Raw genomic sequence first — 18,861 nt, forward strand, 5'->3', positions numbered from 1 at the left:
TGTGTGTGTGTGTGTGTGTGTGTGTGTGTGTGTGTGTGTGTGTGTGTGTGTGATTGCCAGCTAGCTAGGCCTGCTCTTTGTTTCTGGTTTGTCTCCCCTGTTCAGGTGCGCTTGTGGGTGGGGCCATCTCCTTGGGGCGAATGCCATACACCAGCGCACAAGTTTGCTCTGGCTTTTTAGGTAGTCGCTCCCGTGACTCCAGCAGACCTTTTGCTTCCTCGTTACTTTTGAACACGCAACACGCACACGCGCCACATTCCACTCACTGCAACCCCCTTTCACAACTAAACACTGACCTGCTCCTGTCCGACCCTTTTTTCACTTGTAATTTGACATGAATGCTACGTACACCTAGCCTCCCCTCTCATTGTTGCGGCTTCTTTGAGGCCTTAACAATGTGCATGTTAGTTGTGTGAGTTTTGTGAGTGGTGTGTGTATGAGTGTGTGTGTATGCGTGTGCTTGTTAAGTGATATTGTGAATTCCTGGTGCATGCCACTGGTCCTTGGGTTTGTGTATGTATTGTACTGCATTCTTAATATTTGTGTCCCTGTACCATTTTGGACATAAATAAATGGTTAAAATGTGTGTGTGTGTGTGTGTGTGTGTGTGTGCATGTGTTTGGTGAGTGGGCAGTGTTGGAGTGAAGTGAGTGGAGAGAGTATAACTGAACACAGTTGATAAACACAGCTCAGGAGCATAACTTTGCCATCACCTGACTAGGGTGCAACGCCTGTGATTATACAGTAGTGGCTACAAGAGTCACATCAGGTTCACACTATATATGTGGGCGGTGGTAGTGTAGTGATTAAGGAGTTGGGCTAGCATGCAGTAGTGTGAAAAGTTGTGGGTTCAATTCCCGCCTTCCACCGTTGTGCCCTTGAGTAAGGCACTTAACCTTGAGTTGCTCCAGGGACAATGCGATCTCTGGTAATATAGTTGACATATGTAAGTCACTTTGGACTAAGTGTCTGCTAAATGCCTAAGTACAAATATTCGCCTTATTCACCTGGCAGCCAGAACGAGGCTACAGGGTACATTTGCCATTACACCTCAGTCCAGCAGATGGTGGAGGTAATGCACTCCGTTTGCAAACTGCCAAAAAAAGCTCACCGAAAAAGAAGGGTTGGCTGGCCTGTTCTTCTTCAGTGAGTTTTTTTGGCAGTTTGCAAACGGAGTGCATTAGCCTCGTTCTGGCCACCGGGTGAATAAGGCAAATTCACTCCAGTTCTATTGCCCTTCTGTCCAGTTCTGTTGCCCTTCTGCACCTGTGTCTCTGATGTGACAGCTTGGTCGGTGTGTTACAGCGCCCTCTGTTGGGGCGGAAACTAACTTCTGTAAGAGGAACTTCTGTAAGAACTACTGCAATGTATATATATGACTTTTTCATTACAGTTTTTCCTTTGTTGCTTTGGTGCATTTCTCAAATCAGCATGTTTGAACAACGGTTTGTGCATTTCTCCAAACAATTAGTGCAGACTGCACCCCACAGTGGATTACATGCAAATGTATGTATGTTGCTTAAAATGCCTAGTTTATGTCTCCAAAGCAAATTTATGTCAATGAAACTGTCAGTGCAATCAGAACAAGTCCATGCCATTGTTTGAAAACAAGATAGTCAAACTGTTTTGTCTTGTTGTCAACATGACAGTTTACCCTATAAGTATTTTTAAAAAATGCACAAGGCAGCACTATTTCCTGTGTGGCGTAGCTATTTCAAAACGACAAAGTTACACATTATTGTGTATGTGTGTGTGTGTGTGTGTGTGTGGGGGGGGGGGGGGGGGGGTTCTACTTCACTGTACTGTTCATGCTGAAATTAGCTGGCGGACATTGTTACAATATAAAGAGAACATATATTTATGTATTATATACTGTTACAATATAAAGAGAACATTTACAATACATGTATTTATGTATTATATATACTGTTACTATAATATAAAGAGAACATTTACAGCAATTTTACAGTGCATTACAGTTATGACAATTAATTATTTCAACTAGTTCAACAGTTCAAGTGGGCTAGGACTATTCAGCATGGAACCAGTATAATGTATTTTTAACAATGTGACATTAGTAACTAAAAATGTAAAAAAAAAAAAACAGGCATTTGTACACTATCAGTTGCATGGATGTACTAAATAAAAGCATTTGCTGTTTCTGAGATTGGTAGAAATTGCTTTTATGATGTGCACAAGTTATACGTTCAAACAAGCAGTTTTGAGAATATAAATTTAGAGTTTAGAAATGTACCAAAGAAAAAAAAACTGTAATAGATCAATCTGGAACTCTCACCTGCAACCCACGTTGAAACCTAAGTAATGAATAAACCCTTAAGTGAATTATGATGAGAGTGATGCATGGAGCCTGTAGGCCCGTAGCCCATATATCAGACTGTCACCGTTTGAGGTCTATTCATCTTATTGGGAAGAGTGCAAATGGCTTGGTTATTGCTCACTCACTTTATTGAGGTTACTGCCTCAGAGATATTATCATACACTGTATAAAATAGACAAGGGTGTAAGGAGGACTTTAAATGAGAAGCATAGACTACAGGTAGTGACCACAACACAGATATACTGTTTACCATAAATAAACATTCTAATGCTAATGCTAAATGCTAAAATCTCAGAAAGATGGTAAGGAACCCCACATTTGTAGCTAATAGGTTATTTCTGAAAGTTGGAAAAATGGCTTAGTGCTTTTTAGATGAAAACAGTGTGGAAAACAGTAGATTTAAAAAAGCTGATGAAATCCGAGGAAACTTTCCAAGAGGAACAGGCTACATTTACTCATATGTTCGAAGTTGAAGGATGGGGAATCCCTTTCTCAACTGATGTCACGGCCGACGTGCCCGCGCCCAATTCCCCATGCAGGAAGGCGCGGTCGCTCGCGCCACCGCGAGAACACACTTTTCCCAGGCACGCGTTTTTTTCCCCACAGCACCGGAACTGTGATGTCCAGGACGGAGTACTGTACCTCCCGCCCCTGGTGTTTATGTATATATTTATTTATTTATCGCCCGAATACCCAACGCAATGAGTCGCTGGATTCCTACGAAAAAGGAGAAATACGGTGTTGGTAAGTTCAGACTGGCGCATTGGTTTATCGTTTGGGCTGAAAACTGTAGCTGACTTCATGCCTCTCGCTGCGTTCCCCAGCCTGTCGGTCTGTCTGTCTGGGACCTTCCCAAGTCAAACTTAACTCTGAAGTAAAACTGTCCGTTTCGCCCTGCTACCTGCAGTTCTCTTCACGTGTCATGTTGCAAAACTAAATTAATCACAAAGTGAAGTTGAACTGACACTGTCACGCTACGAAGTTTGGTCTAAGTTGCCTACCTGCTGCTGCTGCCGCTGTCGTAGAAGTCTTCTGAGGCATAGCCTATCTAAGTTATATTTCAGAGTTAAACGTGTAGAATCTGAATTAAACATGGTCCGTTACATGTGTCGAAGGTAAAGTTATTTTGTAGCCAAAGCAGACTGTTGCTGAATACTGCAGCGTCGTGTCGCAACAGATGATGAGGAAAGCGTAGTAGTAAACAGTGGGGAAGTGGTGGGCATACCCACCCTTTCAGTGAATGATAGAACGTTATTTTCCTCAGACTTTGCACGAGAATTAAGTCAAATGGACACTTCTGAGCGTTTTCATAGTTTGGTATGCCGCACTAACTGACTTCTGAAGAAGATCCACTGATTTAAGTGAGCTAGTGACATATGCAAATGACTTCATTGTTATAAAGTAACGGGTTGTAACCTGAAAGTTGTGGCGTGACTGAACGTGCTGCCTACAAAGTTTCAGAATGTTAAAAATACGACTGACTGGAATAAGAGAAACGATACATTGGCAAAAAAAACTATTTGAAGCAGTAGGTTAGCCTACACACATGTGGTCTGTGTTGGTGTTCAGTTCCCCAACTGGTCGTCTGTGATATGATAAAGGCTATGAGCCAAAATTCTCCTGTTCGTATCTGTACGGTGGAATGTGTGTTTCGGAGGCTTCGTGCTAGGCGAAGCCTTTGGGTGTTTCGCAGTGGGTTGCTCTTACACCAGACAGCCAGGGTTGGCCAACTCCGATGAGCTAACGTGCTTCTGAGGAATGTCCCTGTTTGCTCATTCACTACTGCCCAGGTAGGCCCTTCAGTAGGATACAATGAGTGTCTGCCTGTACTAGCTAGACTACAAGCCGTGCCCTGGCCGAGATGGTCTTTCTGTAAGTGACCATGTGAGCGGCGAGCTGTCACTCTGCGAGCCGCTGGTGGCCTGTGGCGGTTGTGTGTGCAGCACTTCCACAGAGCAGTATCTGTAAAGGAGTGGCAGCTCACCCTCGCAGTGGACTTTGTCACCCAGACAGAAACACAATAGTCCTGGAGTTTGGTAACAGGAATATCTTATGTATGTAATTAATAAATACACATTGAGTGGTTGTTGGTGTTGGTCAGTGATCATCATCCATGGTATCCTTGTGAATGAAGCTTCAGTGATCAGTTTTATCTGTGGTGTGGTAGAAGTGAGAACTGTGTGTGTTTAAGTGTGTGTGGTAGCATTAGTGTGACTGAAAGCTGTGTGTGTGTCTGTGTGTGTCAGTGTGAGTGTGTAACTCTGACTAAGTGACTGATTTGCTGATTCGAGTGAAGCTGATTGGTTGATGTGAGACTGTAGCTGGCCTGAGGCCCTCTGCATGGTTTTCCAAGCTCTCTGCTCTGTAAATGTTTTCTGTGCTTCTGTTTTGGACACATCATTCAGCACTATTTAATTTCACACTCATAACCAGTGTTTAGCTTCACACACTGCATAATGTCACTGACTAGTTTATTCAGAATGTGTATGTTTGTATATGGCTGGGATTTACATTTAGCAAGTGCAGGGGGGGGCATTTTTAGTTCTATAGCTAAACTTATCAGGCGTAGATGTGTTTAAGGATAGATGTCTGGAAAGGACATATGGGTGTGAAACAAGCCATAGGGAAGTAAACCACAGAGAAGCTCCTCTTTATGCCAGACTGTGACACACACGCACACACAAATACACAGAATAAATAGCAGAACTGCAGTGGAAGTGACACAGGTGGCCTCCCAAGATGGCAGACCCATGTTTGTCGCCACCAGACTGGCCTTATATTTCCCATACTGGCCTTATATCACTGTTGTTAGCAGGCCTGTGTTGGCTCACTGGCATTAGCAGACCTGTGCTGGTAGTATGGTGTTAGCAGACCTCTACTGGTAGAATAGCGTTAGCAGACTGTTCTGCTGTGTGTGTGTGTGTGTATCACGTTTGCTCCATGTTGTCATTCTGTTGGCAGGAGCCCAGCACAGTGCCTGCTGTCACTGTTTCCCTCAGTGTCACTGAGTCTGTCGAACACTGTTGCCTTTGAGCCGAGGCTCTGGGAGAGAGAAGGGCCTTCTGGCCCTGAGAGAGAGAGAGAGAGAGAGAGAAGGGTGAGAAAGAGATGAGAGAGAAAAAGAGATGAGAGAGGGAGAGAGAAAAGGGTGAGAAAGAAAGATGAGAGAGAGAGGAGAGAGAGAGGGGAGACAGAGAGAAAGAGAGAGAGGGAGGGGGGGTCCTTATGAGTCAGGCCTAGGAGATGGGGCTGCATTAGATATACAGGAGTGTTGCAGAGAAACGCCTGTCAACATTAACACATTCTCTGTATTCATTTGCCAAAGCCAGCCACCATTTTCCTGGTGTCACCCTCTCATATGGAGACCCAAGCAGTTCTGACCTCAGCATGCTGGAAATGCCCCAGTCGGAGGTTCCTGCTAGGTGAAAATGCTCCAGTCTGTTGTGGTGCTTGGTGAAATGTCCCACTGATACTCACTCCTACCCCTCTGGCAATACACACTTCTGACACTCACACATTTTTCACACACACACACACACACACACACACACACACACACACACACACACACACACACACACACACACACTCGCACACACTCACATTTCAATTCTTTATTTGGATTGACAAGTAGGATAAGTATCATAACAAGATCCAAATTCAGCTTACAGTTTTTCTCAGTTGCTTTGGTGCATTTCTCAAATCAGCATAAACATTTGCACAACAGTAAGTGCATTTCACAAAACAATTAGAGCAAACTGCACTGCATAGTGGACTACCTGCAAAGGCGCGTATCTTGCTCAGAATGCTTTGTTTATGCCTCAAAAGCAGATATTTATACCAATGAAACTGTCAGTGCAATCAAAATGACAAGACCTGACATTGTGTATGTTAAGATAGTCAAACTGTTTTGTCTTGTTGTCAATATGACAGTTTACTCTGTAAGTATTTTCTAACGAAACATGCACAGGGCAACACTGTTTTCTATTTCAAAACTACAAAGTGACACATTATTGTGTGGAGGGGGTTGATTGCAAGACAGTGGATATGTTTCAAAGTTTTCTCTGTTGACAGACATTGTGACAGTATAAAGAAAACAAAGGCCTTTACAACATTGTGCAAATATAAAATGACCAATATACAGTAAAACACCCCTTAGTCAGAGCTGTGCACCACCGTACATCTTTCTATACATCCTCTATACATGGAGTTTGTACACAGAGTTTTGAGAATTTCCATTCTGATCTGAACTGAGACAAACTGTAAAAGGAGTTTCTCTCAACAGCAAGTTTAACTCTATGATATGCACATTAGGGTAAAGGTGACACACACACACACACACGCACACACACACACACACACACTCACATATACACACATTCACTCACAGACACACACGTGTGTGTGTGTGCAGCAGCGTTTACACTGGAAACAGTAGTGTGTTATGAGGACAGTGTGTGTGTGTAATGTTTAGTATTGATGGGTTATGTGGTATAAGACTCACACTGTGTGTGTGTGTGTGTGTGTGTGTGTGTGTGTGTGGGGGTGTGTGTGTGGCATTAGTGAGGGCTGTAATCTCTTTAGCTGGGCGTGAGTAAGAGAAATAGCAGGAGGCCCACGCCAGTACAGGCCTGTCATGAAATGCAGCCTCCGGCAACACACTTCTAACACACACACACACACATGCACTCAGTCACTCACAAACACACACATACACACACACACACACACTATGCACTCACTCTCTCTCTTACACACACACACACACACACACACACACACACATGCACTCACACAGACACACAAAATGCACACACACCAACACATGTATACGCACACACACACACACCCTCGCACATCTGACAAACATGTCAGGACAAGGCCCACTCCGTTACTCTCAGCCCTCATTCTCTCTTATTCCTTCCCTCAGTCCCCTCTCTCTCTGCCTTGCATTCTTTTTTTCTATCTCTCCATCTCTTTCTCGTTCTCTTTCTCTCTCCCTCCCTCTCTCCCTCTAGTTGATTCCAATGGGTTTTGTCCTCTTTCTCTATATCCTCTCTTTCTATCTATCCATGTATCTCACTCATTCTCTCTCTTTCCCTCTCTCTTTCTATCTCTCTGTGTCTCTCACTCCTTCTGTTTCTCTTTCTCTCTCCCTCTCTCCCTCCCTCTAGTTGATTGGAGTGTGTCTGTGCTCTTTCTCTCTCTCTATTATTTCCCTGTATGATCTCACCTGCCCATGTTTGGATCTGAGCTTTAACCCTTCAGCAGGGCCTGAGAGTACTGAGTGTCAAGAGACTGATATGAGAGCCCCCCCTCACTCTGTGTGTGTGTGTGTGTGTTTGTGCCAGTGTGTGTGTGTGTGTGTGTGTGTGTGTGTGTGTGTGTGTGTGTTTGTGTTTGTGCCTGTGTTTGTGTGTGTGTGTGTTTGTGCCTGTGTTTGTGTGTGTGTGTGTGTGTTTGTGCCTGTGTGTGTGTGTGTGTGTGTGTGTGTGTGTGTGTGTGTGTGTGTGTGTGTGTGTGTGTGTGTGTGTGTGTGTGTGTGTGTCAGTGTGCTTACCCTGTGAAAACATGATGTTTTCCACACCAATAACATACACCATGCCTTACACTACCAACAATTTCCTACACACTCACACACACATGTGGTGGGGGTTGGCGAAGTATTGATGCCTTTTCTCAATAAACCCTGACAGTGGCCTACATAACAGCTGTAGGGGGCGGTCCTGAACAATTGGCCCAGATATCCGTCCAATCAGATCGTCTCAGGGAACTGTACTCTGCCACTTCCTTAAGGGGTGCTGGTCACACCTTCATGTTTGAGAGACTCATTACTTCCCGTGTCTCTTTCTTTCTCTCTCTCTCTCTCTCTCTCTCTCTCTCTCTCTCTCTCTCTCTCTCTCTTTACCCTTCTTTTTCTCTCTCCATCTCTCTTTGTCTCTCTTTCTCCCTCTCTCTCTGTCCCCCATCTCTCCTCCACTTTCTCTTGGTCTCTTGCTCCCTCTCTCTCTGCCTGTCCTCCCTCTGCCTCCCTCCCTCTCTCTCTACCTCCCTCTTTATCTCCCTCCCCATCTATCTCTCTGCCTCCCTCTCTCTCCCTCTCCATCTCCCTCTCTCTGCTTCTCTCTCTCTCCCTCTCCATCTCTCTCTCTCTGGCTCCCACTCTACTACTGATTTGATAATGTGTATAAAATGATAATGAACGGCAAAAAAGTACCGTCCTAGCTAATATGAATGACAACGTCCACACATAAACTATTAACAATAACGTCATGAAGAACAATGTTGTTGGGGATCACTTTCAGAGCGATTTTGAGAACGATACAAAGCTGCATCAGAATCCATCAAATTTTAGCCATCACATTCATCAACACAAGGAGAGACTTTCTTATCGTTGGTCAATATAGAAGCTTTTATCCTTATAGTTATAGTTATCTTTATAGTTATCATTCCTGGTGTGAAAGGCCCTCAATTCTCACAATGCAAAAGGAAATGTTCTTCTGTTTCAACCTCTTGTGTGCAGAAGGAGCATACCCTCTCTTTTCCTGATAGCCATGTTTATTTATGACTACCTTTTTCAGCGGCCAATATGTGGTCATTTAGTCCATACCTAGTGATTGCTTTCCAAATATTGGGGTACTCTGAAATACTCTGCCACTTAATAATCTTGTTCCAGAGTCTGGTACATTTCTAATTTGCTTTGGGTTTTTTGATAGTATTTTTCCAGTCAATATAATTTTTTTTTTTTTTATTAGTTTCAGGCATATTGTCTTTTCTGGGTTATATTTCCCTATGGTGGCAGAACTGTGGTTCAGGACAAGTTGACAAGTTGACCTTTTCAAACCTCTGCTCTTGGCACCAAAGAGCTTGGAATGTGTATGATTTTTTGGATCATTGGACTTTAAATGAATATACAATTAGATTACTCTTTTTTTTGTATTCTTAACAGACGTGGAAATTGATCTAACTCCGCTCTAGCTGTGTTGTTTGGTATTGATCTGTGCACTCTTTAGGATGTTTTTGCAATTTTGGAGTGTTTCAGTTTCCCAATTTTGAAATTCTTGATTCCATAACGGTCCCCAGATTGGTGTGATTGGTTTGTTTATGTCACTGTTTACTTCAGGTAGGCTATTTCCTGTTGTGTTGTTGTTTTGATTGTGTAGAGCAGTGTTTCTCAAAGTGTGGTCCGGGGACCACTGGTGGTCTGCAAGCTATCCCAAGTGGTCCGCGATCAGACGTGGTAAAATATAATATAGATGAGTTGTTTGCAATATTGAACCAACTTGTATGTAAATCCAAACAGTTCTGCAACACTGCCTATGTAAGCTATGCCAATTTAAATCATATGAATCCTCTGGCACAATAAGTAAGGTGCAAAGACAATTAGCAAGGTAGTTCAGTGAGTAGGCCTATTGTGTCTATTAGCTAGGTGGTCCGTGATGTTTTTTTTTACTGGTTAAGTGGTCCTTGGTCTGAAAAAGTTTGAGAAACACTGGTGTAGAGAACTCTTTCATTGCTTTGTCTTTTGTATAATTGTTTTTTTGGACAGGACAGTGAAGACAGACAGGAAGTGAGTGGGAGAGAGAGAGAAAGGGGTGGGATCAGGACATAACCACAGGTCGGACTCGAACCTGGGACCCCAGTGGGTGCTCGGATCAGTTCATGGTATAGGCGTTGTAGCCTGCTGCGCCACAGCACCCCGCCCCGCCCCCCAGAATTGTATGAATTTGTGTTTTGAATAATTGTGTTGTTTAATTTGAAGTTTGACTTGAGGTGCCATGATACCTGGATCTATTTTGGACTATCTTGATTTGTGTTTTAACCATATTTATTTAGTATCTAATATTTAGGTCCAATAGGTTTAGACATTATGATATCATTGTACACAGATTGTCTGCAAATAACATGCACTTTACCTCTGAGTCTTTAAGGTGAGATCCTGGAGTTGATGGACTATTATATTTTTGCTAATTCATTGATATAAATATTGAATAGGGTGTTGCTTAAGGGACAACCTTGTCTAAGCCCTCTTTGCGAAAAGAATTCTGGAAAAATACTGGGGATAGAGCGGGCATAGAGTGGGCAGTGAAGTGGGCATAGAGCGGGCATAGAGCGGGCATAGAGCGGGCAGTGAAGTGGGCAGTGAAGTGGGCAGTGAAGTGGGTATAGAGTGGGCAGTGAAGTGGGGATAGAGTGGGCAGTGAAGTGGGGATAGAGTGGGCAGTGAAGTGGGCAGTGAAGTGGGCAGTGAAGTGGGGATAGAGTGGGCAGTGAAGTGGGGATAGAGTGGGCAGTGAAGTGGGCAGTGAAGTGGGGATAGAGTGGGCAGTGAAGTGGGGATAGAGCGGGCAGTGGAGTGGGCATAGAGCTGGCAGTTGGCAGTGCTCTCTTTTTCTTGTTTGTGCAATACTGTCACTTCTTCACTCCCTCTCTCACCCCCACTCTCTCTCTCTCTCTCCCTTCCTGTTTTCTCTCTCTTTTCTCTACACACTCAATCCCTCCCTCTGTCTCTCTCTCCAGCCATCTATAACTATGAAGCGCTGGGCGAGCAGGAGCTCAGTCTGCGGGTGGGGGACACCGTGCACATACTGGAGATGTTTGAAGGTGAGTGTGAGTAGGAAACAAGCCCCGACTCAAGCCTCGACTGCTCACCTGTGAGCCGGAGACGATCCTTGACTGCTCACCTGTGAGCAGGCTACGATCCTTGACTGCTCACCTGTGAGCAGGAAACGATCCTTAACTGCTCACCTGTGAGCAGGCTACGATCCTTGACTGCTCACCTGTGAGCAGGAAACGAGCCTTGACTGCTCACCTGTGAGCAGGAAATTGGCCTTGATTCTTCACCTGTGAGCAGGAAGTGAGCCCCGACTGTTCACCAGTGAGCAGGAAACTAGCCTTGACTCCTCACCTGTGAGCAGGAAAAAAGCCTTAACTTCTCACATGTGAGCAGGAAAAAAGCCTTAACTTCTCACCTGTGAGCAGGAGCTTTGTTTGTACTTGTGTAATGTTGCACGACATTAGGATCTTGATGCTGATGTTGTGTTGGTGCTGATAACTATGCTGTGATCTTGTGTTGGCACTTGGTAGTGACAGTTGGACATCTATGCCGATGTTGTGTTGGGGCTGATTACTGCGTTGTGATTTGGTGCTGATAACTGTGTTGTTGGTGCTGATAGCTGTGTTGTGTTTTTTTTTTCTTATCCCTGTAGGATGGTACAGAGGACACACACTGCGGCAGAAATCCCAGAAGGTGCTCTTCTTTCATGCTCCCTCTGGAACCTATAGACCCTTTCAACAACATAAACAAAAATAATGCTTGAACATTCTATTTTGTTCCCAATCTACTTCCGCTTCGTTAAGATAACATATGGAATGTTAAAACGGAAGCCTTGTGGGAACAACTATGATGCTGATAATGGAACTTGGTCAATAATACTCGGACAATAATACTGATCACAGATCAAAGGAACACACCAACCTTTTGGGAAATGTGTTTTTTTTGCCGTCTACTCCAGTGTTAAATAAAAGGATACCTACCGTTCACTTCTCTGCATGCAATAACCCAGGCTGACACACTGTTAGCCTAGCTTAGCATAATTCACTGGGACTGGGTTACACCAAAACTAAAAGGTATAGAAGTTTCCCAAAGCATTTGTGTGTTCCTTCAACCTGAACCTGTGTGTGTGTGTGACGTGTATGTGAAGTATGTGTGTGTGTGTGTGTGTGTGTGTGTAACTGTTGATGTTTTTATGTCTGTCCAGGGCATTTTCCCAGTTTCATACATTCATCTGAAAGAGGCCAAGGTTGAGGGCAGCGGGTAAGACAAAGATGGCTACACACACACACACACACACACACACACACACACACACACACACAAACTCTCTCTCTCTTTTGTGTTTGCCATTTGCCAGTGTGTGGTTTTGTGTTGTGTGTCCTTTAGCGCTGAGGAGACGGTCATCCCCACTGACCTGCCACTGGTTCAGGAGCTGGCAGCTACGCTGCGAGAGTGGGCACAGATATGGCACAAGCTATACGTGGTAAGCACATATGGGCACAGATATGGCACAAGCTATACGTGGTAAGCACATATGGGCACAAATATGGCACAAGCTATACGTGGTAAGCACATATGGGCACAAATATGGCACAAGCTATACGTGGTAAGCACTAAAGCACATATGGGCACAAATATGGCACAAGCTATAAGTGGTAAGCACATATGGGCACAAATATGGCACAAGCTATACGTGGTAAGCACTAAAGCACATATGGGCACAAATATGGCACCAGCTATACGTGGTAAGCACATATGGGCACAAATATGGCACAAGCTATACGTGGTAAGCACATATGGGCACAAATATGGCACCAGCTATACATGGTAGTCAAGTCAAGTCAAGTCAGATTTATTTGTATAGCGCATTTAACATGCACAGAGTGCAACCCAAAGCGCTCCACATATAAGACATTGTCATTGACACAGACTAACAAAGACAATAGATGCCGGACGGAGCGGCGTAGTCGCCAGCGTACCCATGACACCAAGACATACATTTCAGAAATAACAAACACAAAAGATGCCGGACGGAGCGGCATAGTCGCCAGCGTACCCGTGACACCAAGACATACAAGACATACAAGAAACAAATGAATAAATAAAATAAATACAAATTAAAAATAAAATTAGTCCAATTTCCAAACGGCTGAAAATGTCCAAGGGCAAAGATGACCCGCGTGAAAACTGCGCACAGCTGTGTCTTCACGATGCAACACCAAAAGTTCTTCATAACTGACCAACCCGGAGAATCCACTGGCAGTCTGGAGAGCACTGGAAGGACAAGACAGTCCGAATTTGTGATGGGCGACCCTGCTGATTATCAGCTCGGTGGTCCTAGACAATGACCGTTTGTTTCATGGTTGATGCTGTCATCAGTTTCTTAGCACTCAATCCAGACTCCAGGCACCGGTAGATGCTAGCATAGCAGCTCGCATGTCAGTCGCAGCTCGGTGGTCGTGGCAGCTGCAGATCTCTTGCAGATTGAGGCACCCTTGCTGAGCAATCCCTCCGTCCAGACATTGGATGTGCAGCGTCACGGATGGATGAGGGACTTCAGAGACATAAGTCAGGCTAGCCAAGACGCTCATCAGCCCAATGGAAGCTGGTTAACGTTAACGTTAACTTGACGTTGATGGTGTCAGCTGAGTTTGTTAATCAGAAAAAAGGACTAAGAATAACACAAAAACGAAAAACGAAAATAACATAAATAAAGAGTGATTACATTTAACTAGAAAAATAAATACAAAAAAATAACAGAACATTACATAAAATTACGAACATTACATAAATACAAACAAAAACATGATGCCAGACAGAGCGGCGTGTCTCGCCAGCGTCCCCGTAACCTAGCAACTTGTAAGTGGTAAGCACATATGGGCAGATATGGCACAAGCTATACGTGGTAAGCACTAAAGCACATATGGGCACAGATATGGCACAAGCTATACGTGGTAAGCACATATGGGCACAGATATGGCACAAGCTATACGTGGTAAGCACATATGGGCACAGATATGGCACAAGCTATACGTGGTAAGCACATATGGGCACAGATATGGCACCAGCTCTACGTGGTAAGCACTAAAGCACATATGGGCACAAATATGGCACAAGCTATACGTGGTAAGCACATATGTGCACAGATATGACACCAGCTATACGTGGTAAGCACATATGGGCACAACTATGGCACAAGCTATACATGGTAAGCACTAAAGCACATATGGGCACAAATATGGCACCGGCTCAATGTGGTAAGCACATATGGGCACAGATATGCCACCACCTATACAGTACATGGTAAGCACATTGGGAAAGGAAACACCTCCTGCTGGCCAGGGTAAGGTCTGTGGAGTGCAACAAGAGCACATTGCTCTGCAGTGTGTGTGTGTGTGTGTGTGTGTTTGTGTGTGTGGTGTGTGTGTGTGTGTGTGGTGTGTATCATAGTGTGAGAGCTCTCCCCTCTGTGCTGCAGAACAACAAGAGCATGCTGTTCCGAAGCGTGCAGCAAATGGCCTACAGCCTGATGGAGTACCGCTCGCAGATCGTCTCCGGGACCCTGCCCAAGGACGACCTGGTGGAGCTCAAGAAGAAGGTCACCGCTAAGATCGACTACGGCAACCGGTAGGTGCACCGCTTCACACACAGTCCATGTGTTTGTACTTTGTGTTTGTACTTTGTGTGTGTATGTGTGTGTGTGTGTGTGTTCTTATTGTCTATTGTGCCATTTATCAGTTGCGGCCAAGAAGGCTTTGAGTGTGTGCTAAGGGAGGTGTGTGTGTGTGTGTGTGTGTGTGTGTGTGTGTGTGCTCGCGTGCGCTCTAATGGGTGTGTGTGGAGATGTGTGTGGCAGACAGGTGTACGGTATAGGACAGTCCCACTAAGTTCTCCTGCTCAAGGCTTTCAGTGTGACTCATCATTCATACCATCAGCTACAGATGTGCACAGTCATATTTCATACCCCGCCCCTTCCCTCAGCTTGTGTGTAAATCAGAGAGATTCTGTGTTGCTATCAGATGTAGCTACTGTAAGTCAGGCATATTATTCATTACGTTAATGCACATGAATGGTAACCTGACAATAGCCAGATGAATTTCGCTCTGCCTAGCTCCACTCATCCATCTGGAACCGATCCATTGAAGTGTTGCTTCAGAAGGCTGGGCCTAATCAAAAAATGCTTGCATATGATTGAATAAGCCACTTGTCCGTCATCTATTGACGTGCTACTTCAACCAACGGTCTGCAACGGTTGCAGAAATCACTCTCAATGGAAGAGGTCCCAGATGGATGTGAGTGAAGCTAGGCGGAGCTAAGCGGAACGACATTCATCTGGCTATTGTCAGGTTACATGAATGGCATTATGTAACTCATTCAGTGGGGCTCTGCTGTCACTGCAGGATCCTGGGTTTGGATCTAGTGGTTCGGGACGAGTCCGGAAACACCCTGGACCCCGACTGCACCAGCACCGTGAGCCTGTTCCGGGCCCACGAGTCGGCCTCGGCGAGCATCAACGAGCGCATCCAGGAGGAGAAGGTCAGTGGGGGTCGGGGGTCAGAGGTCACATTCCTCTCAGGAGCCAGAGGTTAAGGCCATCTCCAGACGGTCCCCTCTGACCCTCTTGTGCTGATCACACAACCAGCTGATCTCCATGTCCAGCATGTGCTATTATGGAAACAGATGGACTATTTGCAATGCATGTCTTACAGAGGAGTTACACGAGAGTGCTGTCATATTTATCAGACATATTTATTGTGTAGCCTTCAGTGCTGTGTGTCTTTAGTATTATGTCATTGAGTTTGTTTACATGGACATTAATATTCTGATATTAACCCGATTAAGACAATATTTTGAATAAGACACTTCTATGCCAGTAGCACCATTTTTTCTTAACCAGAATGAAGTGTTCTGAATTTAGTCATATTCTTGAGGTGCGTTGTATGCATGTACACACCTTAACTGGATTATAACATCCTGTTAGAACTTTCGGTGCAGAAAGTTTTACAGAATCAACCGTCTTTGCTACCGTAGTAATAATAAATATCCTGTGTTACATGTAAACGGGAATATAAATGGAATATCCTATCAACAACATTTGTGAACAACATAATCACAATATTGTCTTATGAGGTCAGTAGTTGGATTATTGCTGTGCATGTAAACATCAGTGTTTTTTTTTTTTGGTGTTGCCAGAGTCGTCTGCAGAACCTGGAGATGCGGCGTCAGACTCTCTTCAGCACTGTACACACCTACAGCCTCTTGATTAACCTCAAGAACTTTGTCTGCAACATCGGCGAGGATGCAGAGTTGCTCATGTCAATCTATGACCCTGACCAATCAGAGGTCATCAGGTCAGACATGGCCCCACACCCTTTTTTCCGGTGCTTAGATGTAGGCATGCAAGGCTCTGAGCTTGTGGCGTGTGTGTGTGTGTGTGTGTGTGTGTGTGTGTGTGTGTGTGTGTGTGTGTGTGTGTGTGTGTGTGTGTGTGTGTGTGTGTGTGTGTGTGTGTGTGTGTGTGTGTGTGTGTGTGTGTGTGTGTGTGTGTGTGTGTGTGTGTGTGTACTGAGATGTTGTGTGTGTTTCCCGCAGTGAGAACTCCCTGGTGTGCTGGAATAGAACAGGCATGTCCAAAGAAATTGAGAAGGGTGTGTGTGTTTGTGTGTGTGTGTGTGTGTGTGTGTGTGTGTGTGTGCGCGCACTGACATGGTGTGTGTTTTTTTTCCGTAGTGAGAACTTCCTGGTGCGCTGGGATAGCACAGGCATGCCCAAGGAGATTGAGAAACTCAACAACCTGCCAGCTCTCTTCACTGTAAGAGCCTCCGCCTTCAGCACACCTCCACCAGTCATCTGAAATGGCCCATATAATCCACTTAGCATTTCATCACTGATCAACGTCTGTTTGTGATTCCTCTGATGAGTCTGTTTGTGATTCTTCTGATGAAAGTCTGTTTGTGATTCCTATGATGAGTTTGTTTGTGATTCCTCTGATGAGTTTGTTTGTGATCCCTCTGATGAGTTTGTTTATGATTCCTCTGATGAGTTTGTTTGTGATTCCTCTGATGAGTTTGTTTGTGATCCCTCTGATGAGTTTGTTTATGATTCCTCTGATGAGTCTGTTTGTGATTCCTCTGATGAGTTTGTTTGTGATCCCTCTGATGAGTTTGTTTATGATTCCTCTGATGAGTCTGTTTGTGATTCCTCTGATGAGTCTGTTTGTGATTCCACTCATGAGAGTCTGTTTATGATTCCTCCTCATGTAAGTCTCTGTACATCATCCAATAATTGTGTGTGTGTGTGTGTTGTGTGTGTGTGTCTGTGTCTGTGTGTGTGTGTTGTGTGTGTGTGTGTGTGTGCGTTTCTCTCGTGTAGGACCTGAGCAGCAGTGACCTGATCCGTCCGCGTCTATTCCTGGTGTGCCAGATCATCAGGGTGGGCTCCATGGAGCTCAAAGAGGGCAGGAAGCACACGGGAGGGTTAAGGAGACCCTTTGGGGTGGCAGGTAAGGGGGGTAGTGGCATTAAGGAGGCCCTTTGGGGTGGCAGGTAAGGGGGGTAGGGGCATTAAGGAGGCCCTTTGGGGTGGCAGGTAAGGGGGGTAGGGGCATTAAGGAGGCTCTTTGGGGTGGCAGGTAAGGGGGGTAGGGGCATTAAGGAGGCCCTTTGGGGTAGCAGGTAAGGGGGTAGGGAGCATTAAGGAGACCCTTTGGGGTAGCAGGTAAGGGGGGTAGGGAGCATTAAGGAGACCTTTTGGGGTGGCAGGTAAGAGGGATAGGGGCATTAAGGAGGTCCTTTGGGGTGGCAGGTAAGGGGTGGGGGGGTATGGGTATTAAGGAGACCCTTTGGGGTGGCAGATTAGGGGGCAGGAGGGCTGAGGAGGCTCTTTGGGGTGGCAGGTAAGGGGGGTAGGGGCATTAAGGAGACCCTTTGGGTGGCAGTTTAGGGGGGAGGAGAGCTGAGTAGGCATTATGGGGTGGCAGGTAAGGGGGGTAGGGGCATTAAGGAGACCCTTTGGGTGGCAGTTAAGGGGGCAGAAGGGCTGAGGAGGCAGTTGAGGTGGCAGGTAAGTGTGTGGTGTGTTAGGATTGCGATGTCCTGTGCAGTGTGTAGTTTACATGCACGTCCTGTGTTGTGCCCGCAGTGATGGACATCACGGATATCGCTCACGGGAAAGCTGATGATGAGGAAAAACAGCACTTTATCCCCTTCCAGCAGTAAGTCACTCCCATTGGTTACTTCTTTCCCCTCCGATTGGTCACTTCTTGCACCTCCATCACTAAGTCCCTCCCATTGGTCGCTTCATCCACCTTCAGCAATAAGTCCCTCCCATTGGTCACTTCTTTCCCCTCCCATTGGTCACTCCATCCACCTCCAGCAGTAAGTCCCTCCCATTGGTCACTTCATCCACCTCCAGCTGTAAGACCCTCCCATTGGTCACTTCATCCCCCTCCAGCATTAAGTCCCTCCCATTGGTCACTTCTAGCAGTAAGTCCCTCCCAGTGGTCACTTACAGTAGTAAGTCCCTGCCAGAGCCTGGCTCATTGAGTGATTGTATGTAGATTGGATTACGTTATGTGAATCTGCCCATGTAAATACCACTCTTGCTCAGTTTCCATCTCTTGCTAACTGATTTTTTCCATATCTCTAGAATTGCCATGGAAACTTACATCCGTCAGAGGCAGCTGATCATGTCTCCTTTGATTCCGTCAAAGATTATCGGGGAGAACGAGCCCCTCACGGCCATCTTCAACAAGGTCATCGCTAACCGTGAGGTCAACCATAAAGGCCAAGGTAAACACTCATCACTCACTCACACTGATTGGATATGCAATTGATTTTCCCTCTTTGCATCTCTGTGTATCCAGTGATATGCGTAAGGTGGGCGATGGGCAGTGGGCATGTGCTACTGTAGGTTGCCTCTGGGTTGCCGCTAGGTTAATCCAGTGATTAGGCTTGCACTAGTTTTA

At 45.3% G+C, this 18,861-nt stretch overlaps 1 protein-coding gene across 2 annotated transcripts in view; it reads left to right on the top strand.

Annotated features, from left to right (window-relative positions):
* Positions 1 to 2,933: 2,933 nt before the first annotated feature.
* dock5 (dedicator of cytokinesis 5) overlaps positions 2,934 to 18,861 on the top strand; it is a 51,559-nt gene continuing 35,631 nt past the window's right edge. For both annotated transcript variants that reach the window (XM_076270971.1, XM_076270972.1), the window contains exons 1-12: positions 2,934 to 3,082; positions 10,859 to 10,942; positions 11,548 to 11,588; positions 12,100 to 12,155; positions 12,282 to 12,378; positions 14,374 to 14,522; positions 15,296 to 15,431; positions 16,089 to 16,246; positions 16,626 to 16,707; positions 17,268 to 17,397; positions 18,036 to 18,108; positions 18,543 to 18,685. In XM_076270971.1, the coding sequence (XP_076127086.1) occupies positions 3,040 to 3,082; positions 10,859 to 10,942; positions 11,548 to 11,588; positions 12,100 to 12,155; positions 12,282 to 12,378; positions 14,374 to 14,522; positions 15,296 to 15,431; positions 16,089 to 16,246; positions 16,626 to 16,707; positions 17,268 to 17,397; positions 18,036 to 18,108; positions 18,543 to 18,685 (1,192 nt within the window). In that variant the 5' untranslated portion in view covers positions 2,934 to 3,039. The remainder of the gene's footprint in view (positions 3,083 to 10,858; positions 10,943 to 11,547; positions 11,589 to 12,099; positions 12,156 to 12,281; positions 12,379 to 14,373; positions 14,523 to 15,295; positions 15,432 to 16,088; positions 16,247 to 16,625; positions 16,708 to 17,267; positions 17,398 to 18,035; positions 18,109 to 18,542; positions 18,686 to 18,861) is intronic.

The sequence above is a fragment of the Alosa pseudoharengus genome, unplaced genomic scaffold (assembly GCF_046254945.1).
Source record: "Alosa pseudoharengus isolate Yale_2024_CS ecotype anadromous, Long Island Sound unplaced genomic scaffold, YU_APseudo_1.1 YU_APseudo_1.1_scf_6, whole genome shotgun sequence".
NCBI classification, from domain to species: Eukaryota; Metazoa; Chordata; class Actinopteri; order Clupeiformes; family Clupeidae; genus Alosa; species Alosa pseudoharengus.